The 12,030-nt window shown below is 41.4% G+C and overlaps 1 protein-coding gene across 8 annotated transcripts in view; it reads right to left on the reverse strand.

Annotated features, from left to right (window-relative positions):
• The window catches only part of KIDINS220 (kinase D interacting substrate 220), a 175,620-nt gene that overhangs the window by 91,865 nt on the left and 71,725 nt on the right, over positions 1-12,030 (reverse strand). For all 8 annotated transcript variants that reach the window (XM_075598322.1, XM_075598321.1, XM_075598320.1 and 5 more), the window contains exons 19-22: positions 9,583-9,826; positions 7,796-7,884; positions 6,042-6,186; positions 5,670-5,832 (exon numbers count right to left, since the gene is read on the reverse strand). In XM_075598322.1, coding sequence (XP_075454437.1) covers positions 5,670-5,832; positions 6,042-6,186; positions 7,796-7,884; positions 9,583-9,826 — 641 coding nt within the window. The remainder of the gene's footprint in view (positions 1-5,669; positions 5,833-6,041; positions 6,187-7,795; positions 7,885-9,582; positions 9,827-12,030) is intronic.

The raw sequence follows: 12,030 nt of genomic DNA on the forward strand, positions 1-12,030 counted from the left end.
AAAAATCTTGATAATTATGAGAATAACATTTTCAACTCTGGCAGATAGAAAGGTGGAACCCTGGTTTTAATGGATGAATCTAACTAGAGAGAGGAAATGATGAGACCACGTTCACACCAGGAATCTTGTTTACCACTTAATGGTGACCCAACACTTAAAGTTAATCAATTTCACATTTAACATAAATTTCCAAAGTCTACCATGTGAATTTGATTTGACAAACGTAAACACCTAACTACACAGTTGCCGGTAACAGTTCTAAATACGGTAACATTTTCACGTCATACTTTGAAAGGAATATTCTACAAAGATTATGACTTCATGCTACACTGCCTACTATGGAGAATACATCGATGACGTGTTTCTCCTACGGCAGGGCAGCATGTAGCCCATTGTGGGGTTTGTCAAAACAGGCAGTCCTCGGTTATCCTACGGAATCCGTTCTGGAAGTAGCGTTGGATAGCGAGTCCCATGTTAATCAGTGGCAGTGAGCATTGGATAACGCATTTAGGCGTCGAAAACGGCCCATATGGTTGCTTTTTAAAGCATTGGATATGCCATTTGTTGTAAAGTGAAACGTTGGATAGCGAGAACTACCTGTAGACTAAAACACAGCCCAATACAATCAGATTTACCTTCTTGGTGAATTGTAACGTCATTCATTTTTTAGACGTGACCATCAATAAAAACGTGACTGTCATTTTAATGATTCTTATATCGAAAGCAGCAAGCATCCTCAATCCACATTCCTTGATTGATAATTTACAACTGCTCAGAGTTAAGCGAATAGTTAGTGACCATACTATAGTAGATACCAGACTACACCAGGTGGCTAATCAGAAGACCATCAGCAAAACACTCAGTGAGGGTTAAAAACACAGAGACAGGTGACAGCCCAAGAAGGTCAACAGTGAGAAAGCCAGCAGGATCCCTTTTGTCTCGAAATGTATAACAGCGTCCATGCATATAAAGAGATTAATCATGAGACATTGGAAGATATTTCGAAGTGACCCTTTGTTATGTGAAGTGTTAAAAAACAGCCTCTTTTTCCCTATGGACAGAAACCTTGTCAAAGCAGATAGGCCAATTAAAGGGTGAGTCACAACCAGGTCTCTCTAACAAGACATTTGGCATGTACCCTTTCTGGGGATGCGTTCATCGCAATTCTGTGATAAAGGGACATTCTTTCCGACACCGCTAATCAGACAACAACTATAAGATCAGGGAATATTTCACATGCAAATCCAGTTTTGCAATGTATGTATTAACTCTTGTGCCTTGCATGAAAACTTATGTTGGAAAAATCGTGAGACCAAATAAAAGTGGATAACTAAACACAAATAATTTATCCAGGAGGCCCTTAAACATCTGAAGCCCCCACATATTACTCCCGTAGTCAAAAATTTCTGGAAAGGGAAACGCAACATGAGACAATTAGAGTTTCAAGCAATCGATTGTGAAGATGGGGATACGGTCAATAGTTTATTATGAAAAAGAATGTAAGTGGTTCAATCAATTGGATGTCCATCTCCAAAGGCAGGGGTTGCCAACTCCAGTCCTCAAGAACCACCAACCGGTCAGGTTTTCAGGATACCCCTGCTTCAGCACAGGTGTCTCAATCAGTGGCTCAGTCAAAGACTGAGCCTCCTGTGCTGAAGCTGAGTATCCTGAAAACCTGACCTGTTGGTGGCCCTTGAGGATTGGAGTTGGCAACTCATGTCCTGAAGGGATGAATTAACAATCTCCAAGTGTGTGATTAATAAAAACAGTATTGTGCAGATACTCATTTTTGTTGTAACTGTAACTTATTTTTGTGGACATGATATGCCATTCTTATTTCCAAACAGAGTGTATTTATCATTATGTGCTGATATCTAGTGTGATATATATTAGACATCTTGTATTTTGAGGTGGGTCTTTCACTCCTATGTATAGATTTTGTTTTCATGTTTCAATTGCAAATGTCACTTATTTTTTCTATGCTGCCTTACTATTTTGCTATATACATGTATTCATTACATGGTGGTTTGGGTTCCATCTGGACATCTACCTGGAAAGAATGACGTCATTGCGCCAGTGGCTGTTGTGGCGTTAAGATGTCAAGAACTGTCAGAGACTGAACTACGAACCACCGCGCAGGAAATAACGTCATGGTCCGATCGGCAAACGGCCTTATTAAAGCAGCACATGGAATATACTCACTAACCTTAGAAAAGACGCACTGAGGCCTTGTTCTAATGCTTGTACCCTCCTAGAAATATAAATCCAAACGTAATCGCGCCAACTATGAATCCTGACTGGACCTGTTGAAGTTCCTTGGCAGTAAGATTACGTAGGATTGCTACCCTTTTTTTGTTGTATTTTGTACATCTTTCATCTTTTTGGCCATATAGTGTCTCTTCTTTACAACAGAAGAGGCCTCTTGGACCAGCTAATCCCAGAGAGCAGGGACGCCAGCCACGGTAATTTGTCTCCCGCAGCACTAATCTGTTGCAGTCTTTACAAATGTGTTCGAGCTAAATCTCAGTTTGCCATATCTGGGACATTCAACAATTGTGATGCACGCTTGGCTGCCTATCGATAAGTGGTGCTGTGCACTGCTGGCGTGACCTTCCTCTACAGCAGGGGTAATCAACTCCAGTCCTCAAGTCTCCCCCTCCCCCCCCCCCCCCCAACAGGTCAGGTTTTCAGGAGATCGCAGCTTCAGCACAGGTGACAATCAGTCCCTGCTTCAGCATAGATGGCGCAATCAGTCCCTACTTCAGCACAGATGGCTCAGTCCCTGCTTCAGCATAGGTGGCGCAATCAGTCCCTACTTCAGCATAGATGGCCCAGTCCCTGATTTCAGCACAGGTAGCTTCAGCACAAGTAGTCTTTGACTGAGCCTCTGATTGAGCCACCTGTGCTGAAGCTGTAAAATCGTGAAAACCAGGCCTGGTGGTGGAGGGGGGGGGGGCGTGAGGACTGGAGTTGAGCATTCCACATACTGCCTCAAACCGTACACAGATACTCAACAAGTGTTATGCAGATTTTGGAAGTAAATTAAGAATGCATTAAAAGATTGTTTGTGGCATAAGAGGGCATAGCAACATTATCTATATACCCCACTTGGCAGATCAAGGTTCCGCCGTCATAAAGAAAATAGTCCTAATTAGCAACTCTATTACCCCACAGTATTAAAAACGAGAGGAAAATCCTTTACCAGTGTAAGATTCCCTGTTGGTATAAAGAGTTTGTTTAAAAAGGTTTGTTGATACTTGTTGCTGTTTCACATCACTATATGCATATTTACCACAAACAGCTATTCCCAATCCAATATCACACAATGTACATTTAATAGGAAATTATTGTATCTTGAAAAAGCCATTTTTACTCATTTCCCCTTTCAGTGCTAAACATTTCATGTTAGGCACTGAAGTCTTTCCCCCTTTTTCACGCATCTTCACATCATTTGTGGAGCAACTTTTGCCTAACGCAGACATTTCGGATTGCTTTCCTAGGCACAGAGGGTAACTTTTTCTTATGATGCAACGATCCACAAATATCGGATAGCAAATATTAGATAAAGTTAAATAGCATTTAATAGAATGGCTGACATTTTCCCATGGGAAACAGTAGTTCTGGGGCCCGTTTTAATGTGTAATAACAAAGACTATTCTAATAATTTTACTTTTGCAAACTTTTAGATTTCCCTTCTCTGCGTTTTTGCAATCTGTGTGCCTTGCAAAAAGTATAATTTTTGTCATATGATTTTTATTATTGTGATAAATTAAACCTAGTGTTTGTTTATATTTAAAAAAAAAATGGAAACAAATTGGCCTTATTTCACCTTTGTATAGTACTGCCATCTGCTGGAATGCTGAAATCCAATTTTACACAAACCTCACTGCTGGAATTTCTGAAAGTTTTCATTTCACATGGGGACTACAATACATAAATGATCCTCAAAATGGTGTTGATATTATGACATGGTGTAAAACCCAATGTGCAGTGCAAATTCGAAGTTCCTGATCACAGAGAAGAATTGGACATAGGTAGCTTACAGTCACAGCTTGTAGAACTTAATATTGTAAAAGTTGTATCGCAGCTAGTGCAGAAAGGCTCACAGTAGTATTTTGTATGTCTTTATTTATATAGCGCCATTAATGTACATAGCGCTTCACAGTAGTAATACATGTGGTAATCAAATAAATAACAGATAATATAAATAACAGGTCATGGGGATAAGTGCTTTAGACAAACATAACATTAAGGAAGAGGAGTCCCTGCCCCGAGGAGCTTACAATCTAATTGGTAGGTAGGGAGAACGTACAGAGACAGTAGGAGGGAGTTCTGGTAAGTGCGTCTGCAGGGGGCCAAGCTTTATGTATCATGTGTTCAGAATGTTCACAGTGTTATTCGTATGCTTCTTTAAGCAAGTGTGTCTTAAGGTGGGTCTTAAACGTGGATAGAGAGTGTGCTAGTCGGATATTGAGGGGAAGGGCATTCCAGAGGTGTGGGGCAGTCAGTGAAAAAGGTTTAAGGCGGGAGAGGGCTTTAGATAAAAAGGGGGTAGAAAGAAGACATCCTTGAGCAGAACGCAAGAGTCGGGGTGGTGCATACCGAGAAATTAGGGCTGAGATGTAAGGAGGGGCAGAAGTGTGTAAAGCTTTAAAAGTGAGGAGAAGAATGGAGTGTGAGATGCGGGATTTGATTGGAAGCCAGGAGAGGGATTTCAGGAGGGGAGATGCTGAGACAGATCTAGGAAAGAGTAGAGTGATTCTGGCAGCAGCATTTCACAAAAGGGTCTCTTTACCATAAGCCTATTTTCAGTGAATTATTAATTCAGCCTAATAATTGAAATGACTAGGTTTTTTGTTTGGTCTATTGTGACTGCTTCTGAAAGGTATTATTTAAAAAATGACAAGCAACACATTTTTAATTTGCTGTACAGAGAAAAATGAGAACACACACACACACACACACACACACACACACACACACCATCACATTCTCCTCTGCACACAGATCACTCACTCCTTCCAGCTTTCCTCCAACCTTCCCATACACAAAAACATGTCAGCTGCTCAGCGGGTGCGTGCTGCGCAGTCTGAACATGGATAGGACAAATACACAACTCCCCCTTTGGCGGCAGCCAAGGAGCAACGAAAGTGTGTGTGTCGCTGTTTACTGCCGTTCACTGCTGTTACAGCTGCTCCCTTATTGGGTCGGGTAAAGTATTTCAGATGCATACTGAAGGATTCCCATCTTCACACATTACCTCTTCTCACAGCTCTACCTCCGCATACAGTAATCCCACTGACTTCTTCCCAAATACCAACAGCTTCAATTAATAAGCAACTATCTGAAACACCCCAACCTTCTCATCCCCCTGTACCCTGTTTCCACTTACCCTTCCTTACAGATTGTAAGCTCCTTGGGACAGGGCCCTCCTTATCTACTGGAACAATGTATGTTTGTTACTTATTGTTTTTTAGTCCTCCAACCCTATTGTACTGCGCTATGGAATATGTTGGTACGTTGTAAATAAATTATAACAACAATAATAAACACACAGATTGCCTGCAGAATGTGCATTGTTTCAGTCACAGAATAATAGTACTACAGTATGTTAAAGGAAATCACTAAAAGACTTTACAGAAAGGCTTATAACGGCTATGCACAGGTACCTTTCATATATGGTTTTCAGAGTTGACTGCTCGTGAACACCTTCAGTTTCCTCCAGGTAGAGAATGAGCCATGATGTTCGGTAAGGCCATTGCTCTGTCAGGTTGATCCAGGAGGCCAATCTATCCCAGTTGAAACTAATTTGGTTAGCTCTCAGTAATCGTCCTGCAAATGCGAGAGAGGGAAAAAAAATGTTTCAACATTCTGGAAAAGACACGATAAAGCTATGTACAGAGGGAACCAGTGTTTTACAGCTAAGATGGTAACTCCATATACTTCAAAGTGGCCACTGACTTGACCGAGATTGGTCGCTTTTGTAGTCTATTCAATTCTTCATTTCATACCTGCAGTGTAAAGAGTTGTGACGTCCTTACCTGTGACTGAAACAATGTTCAGTAATCTCCTCATTGTCTGGGGACTGATGTCACTGAACCAGTCCTCTGTCACCAGTAGCTTGGTCAAGTCAAATGACATCTGGCGTGTCATAGTGCGCTGCATTTGCCTTCTTCTGTATGTATCCTGAAGAAAAGAAATACTTACACTAACTTGCAAGACAACCTCTTCCAGCCATAGACATTTGTGCCAACAATAATGTAAAGACAACAGCTTCACCTGTCCTCCAAAAGTAGGAAATATTTAACATAATGTAAATGTATTTAATTTATAAAATGTTTTACCAGGAAGTAATACATTAAGAGTTACCTCTCGTTTTCAAGTATGTCCCTGGCCATAGAGTTATGATGACAAATACATGGTTATAAATACATAGTTACATATATACAAGACATTGCATGCACAGTTAAAGGCACAAACATGACTGGCCAAGATCTATGGAACTCGTGTTCCTTATTTTAAACAGCAAAAATATGTCAGAAGTCAAATTTTCTATGCAGAAACTGACAGCGATTACTTTCATAATCTGGATATTCAAGTGCATCTCCCATGCAGCTTTGAATTCCTACTGTATTAACATCCATGCTCCACGGATCAGCTGCTCATTCAGAGAAAATGTACATCATATTTTCCTGAACCTCCAACCCCCCAACTGCAGATCAAGCCACTGTTGTGGTCTTCCATCCCTTTTCGTCTGAAAAAAATGTTTCTCTTGTACTTTATAGAAACCAGATTTATAAAAAAATAATGTCATGTTCTTTCACGCTGTACCTGTTGAGATGTAGACGTTTCTTTCCTTTCTTATAATTTTCCCTTGTACCAGCTGTTTTTCTTTGTATTTTACATATGTCTTTTTGGACTCCAAAATTAAACACAGCACTTTAGGTGAGGTCTTACCAATGATCTATAAAGAGGCATTACTACCGAGCTCATTATGCTGCCAACACATTTTCCTATACACTCCACCATCCCGATCGATTTCCCATTTCTATGGATTTGCCTATTCTGTAGTTATCAAATAGAACAACTCAAGTTCGCCTCTGTAATTCTTGACAGTGTTGTACAATCAACCAAGTGTTCTCCCTAGGGAATGTTGTGATCTAATTGCATAATACTGGACTTTTTAGCATTGCATCGTGGTCGTCATGCTCTAATCATTCCTCTAACTCACTGGGTTTTAACCTTTTAAAGAAATGAGAACATCCTTTCAAAATGTCTTTTGGTTTGTGGAACTCCAGCCTATCTACCCTGAGCAAATTACTACTACATACCGTATGTTCCAAAGCAAATTCCTTTAAATGAACTTACATTTGATTTGATCACATATAACACCCACAACATTGGATAAGAATGTATCTTTAGAATCTGCATGAGACTTTACATCTCAGGAGAGCTTGTTACTTCTTCAACTCTGCAAGAAAAATAGCTCGGTCCTGTTACCAAATGCACTGGAACATTAGTGAGTGTGCATAAGAGTCCTTGTACAATAGATCTTAAGAAAGACTATTGTACAGGTATATGATGTGGCAACAGATTCAACATGTAAGCGGAAAACAGAATTCTGCTTCAATTTCTAACATGATACAATAGAATCTGGAATGATAATAGGATTACTTGTTAGAAAATAACCCAGCAACATTGACTTGTGGTAGATAGATACATTAACTGCAGTATCTGACAACCCCTGATTTGCCAATGTAAAACCACGGTAAACTGCTTCTTCTAGATCTCTTACCCGTCTATTGAGGGCCGATTTGCTGCCGAGTTTTGCGACCTCTGCAAGGCTGTGCTGTGAAACCCTTCTGTCAGGATCTTCATGTGCACCTTATAATATAGAAACATACAAAGTTTAAGCAAATTGAAAAGTGCCTTTTTTTCTACTCCCTTTCAAGATCAAACTACAGTCCACAAGTACTTTAGTGGGAAACCCCAAAGCCACTTAAACTTTACTAAATACAGCTCCCTGCAGCAGTGTGTGGATTTCCTATAACCGCTGATTTTCAGACACAGGTCCACTATTTAAAAAAAAATATATATATAGTGCTAAATAGAGCCAAGTTTAACCCTTTCGGTCAACGTCATGAAGTGGCACCCGTCATTGACGTTTTGTTCATCTCTATGGGAGATTGCAAACGCAACTCTGTGACCTACGATCGAGAAACTCCTCTCCCGTTCCCAATGTAGTGGCAGATAGTGTCCATGTGATCACTACACCATGGATCACATGACCTGGGGAGCAGGAAGGCACGGGCTGCTACTAACTGTCCGTCACAAAAAGGATTTTAAATATGATGGTACTCCAAGCAATTATTAACACATGTAGCCCACACCATGAGAACACCGGTACTATGCAATACAAGGATGGGAAGTCCCGGGGAGGGAAAACCATACTAAACTGCAAACCCATGTTTTGTCTCCTCTGGGGGCAACCAGGTTCAAGTAAAACATGTTAGATTTAGGGTCGCAATATCAGGGAATTCATAATGCTAGACAGCCAAGATGTCTTCTTTCTTGGGCATGTCTAGTTTTCACTTTGTAAAACAGACCTGGTATACAGCTCCATACAAGATGTTAGTGGCTCTGCGAATATGTAGATTGGTAAGAAGGATCTTTTTTTTTATGAATTAAAGTTTGGGAAGCACAGGGGCTCTGAAATCGATGCGCTTGAGCCCGGGGGCCCACTTCTCCCCGAGATACCTCTAAAGGTGAAGCCGGTATCTCACAGATGTTTAAAGGTAACATGGGACAATAGAAAGCTACAAGGGATGACATTGCGGCTTCCCATCGGCCTTCAAACAGACATTTTCTGTGCCCAGCGAGAGCTGTTACCGGCAGCACCTTCAGGTGAAAGTATCTCGGCAAACAGGGGGTCCCGGAGCTGAAATCAATATGGTTCAGTTCCAGGGACCGTCTGTTTCAAACCTAGTGGGGGGCGAAGGTGGGGGGGGGGGGAAGCGGTAAAGCTACTTCAGCTCTTTGGCTAATTATGGCAGAACAATCACTTCACTTAAAACAAGAGAGGTGTTCAGAAAAGCAGGGAGATCAGGAGACCTGCCCAAGGTCCCAAAGCCATGAGGGGGAAGACAATCAGAGCCAAGGTAGTGAATACAGAAACCGTACAGGATCCAGGGACATATATAGGGGCCAATGAAGGGAAATTGGAACTAATAACTACTCATATCTAGAGTAAAGGGGAAAACCTGCTCAAAGTTCACTAATCCCAAATAAATTTAAGTGTATTGTTGTCGTTTTAAATCCAAGTAAGAGACAAGGAACTGCAAATTTAGCAGGTAAATGTAGATAAATGAGAAGTGAGAAAGGAGCATCTACTTGAAATCAAAATGCACTCTAATGACTGGTATGGGATGGTTATTTATACTGAAACCCAACCTTTATTAGATACAATTTTAAAATAATAATATTTAAAATAATTAAATTGCACAAGCACAAATCTGTTGCATTAACCCACAAGCAGAACCTGCAAAGCCTTGGTCACATTAATAGAAGGGAAAAGGTTCTCGCCTGCATTGTCGGGGTACGGTACATCGCCGTTGGTTGTTGCTGCCGCGCAGAGCTTTTTAGCGACGCTCAGGCCGCGGCTGTTCAGGAAGACAGGCAGGTGAACAATGTTGCGCATATAATCATGTCCGTTAATATTGGAGTCTCGCAGCACGCTGTTAAGATTCTGGTTTATTGCCTTGATAATAATGTGCGGGTCACTTGCAAAAACAGCAATGAAAGGTCCCTTAGAAAACAGGATGCGAACCTTTAAGAAAAGAAGAAGGGCAGATTAACCAGGCAGCTTTTACTCGTTGCCGCTTTGGAACTTTCTGTTAGGCAGGGCTTACAGTGCTGTCGCGCGCGCCTGTCGCCCGAGTGATCCGTGAACTTGGATGGGGAGGCGTGGCCGTGACGTCACCAGGCTGGTTCGCCCTCGTTGGCTGAACCGCTCATGTGACGCGGCTGTCGCACGAAAAAGCAAAATCATTTGTCCCTGGAAATCTCTGCCGCGTGGTCGCTCTTCCTCGCGCGCACTATGGCCGGACTAATAGAGGTGCTGTATGTTGTTCGCGTGCGCACTATAAACGCAGCCCGAGTTTATATGGCTTATATATACTGAGCATCTATTTTCTATTTACTTGCCCAAAGAGGAAGAAAATCATTTTCCTGATGCATCTAAACCAGTCGTGGTAACTCCAGATCTCAAGGGCCAACAACAGATCAGGTTTTAAGATAATACCTCTGCATCAGCACAGGTGGCTCAATCACTGACCGAGTCACCTGTGCTGAAGCAGGGATATACTTAAAACCTGACCTGTTGGTGGCCATTGAGGACTGGAGTTGGCCTCCCCTGTACTAGAGGGGCTCATCATGAGTAAGTGGAGTATTTCTGGTGACCCGGTGAATACCCAGGAAGCGTATTATCCTAAAAGTATCATATTGTCCACGAACAACACATTTCTATCCGAGTAGCAGAAAGAGGAAGGCTATGTGGCTGGATTTGCATCTTTCATTTCCATGTTTACAGTTTCATTAGGTGTTCTGTCACTCGGCATGACAGCCCTCTGGGCACAAAGTCACAAACTAGCTGTAAAACCACTTGCAATCGGCTATAATTTCAGAAATAATGGTCATGTAGATAATTTGCACAACTTCCAATACTGTTAATTACGCCAGTAAAACTGCTACAAAACAGCAGTGCTTCAGCATCCCTAGCAACAGGAACGTACATGGTTTCAGATTCTGTAATTAAAAGGCAATGCTACTACAAACTGTTCAATGGTATCATTTGTTACCTATAATGCTTCCACATAATTTGTTCTCATTTAATTTCACTGCTGAGCTTCATTTTTTTTTTTTATAGTATCTATGGTACACAAAAGGTTGAGTTAGAGTATTGAAGCATTGCAGATATTCATCTTCACAGCACGTAAGCCTATAGTCTTCAGTTTAAGTACTAATAAGTGTTTTTACATCCTTATCATAAGGTATGATCATTAGAGATGGACGGACTGGTCCCAAACCCCTTCCCGGGTTTTGCAGACAAAATCTGATCCGCACGTTAAAATCAGAGTTTGGATTTCAGTAACTTTAGCCCCCGCAGGGATTCTTGCAATTCCGCCCGTGGTGTTCGGATGCAACGCAATTCTAGTCCAGGGAACGTGTTTCTATCCAGTCCAACATCGGATTAGATTCCGTTTGTCGGATTCGGACTTACCGTAAGAGGGGGTGGGAGGGTGGGAAACTAAGTTGTAAAACTAATCTGTGGCCGAAAGGAACGGGCATATCCGCGGCAGATTCAAATTCCAGCGAATACTTCTCTCATCTGTAATGATTATGGGGTGTTCCCCTTTCCCACGGCACTAATAGTAGGGGGACACTGTTACAAATACTAGTGAAACCTCACAAAATCAAAATGGGGAACACTCACTATTGATTAAGGATTGCCTGACTAAAACCCTTATGAGACACTCATGTGACCAATTTTATCCTTTGACACCCAGACACGTTTTTATCAATAAATGTAACTCTTACCACAATTAAAGTCTGTTTGACTGACTGTGTACAGTACCTCTCTGGGAGATGTATCTGTTTACCAATAGAGATTCTTTCCCGAATGGCCTGGGTTTGCAAACAGTTTGTGTGGTCCCCAGTACCACTGCTTTCTATATCACACAGTATTGCACTATGTATGTGCTCTTTTTTTACTTTTTTTATTCCACATATGACGATTTCCACCTGATCCCATCGGTGCCCATCATTTGTAACAGAGGACTGACATCCGCAAGTATCCTCAGCGACCGTTTGCGGTTTGGATTTATTTAATTTTCTCATTTCCCTTTGTTTGGATTATTTATCATTGACGCATATATCATTAGCAATATCAGAAATCTGTTGTATCGTGCCATGTTTGCATATTGTAATGTGAACCAAATCCAACATTTTCAGACCAACGAGTCCCTTCATGAG

Source organism: Ascaphus truei, chromosome 4 (assembly GCF_040206685.1).
Source record: "Ascaphus truei isolate aAscTru1 chromosome 4, aAscTru1.hap1, whole genome shotgun sequence".
In the NCBI taxonomy this organism is placed as follows: domain Eukaryota; kingdom Metazoa; phylum Chordata; class Amphibia; order Anura; family Ascaphidae; genus Ascaphus; species Ascaphus truei.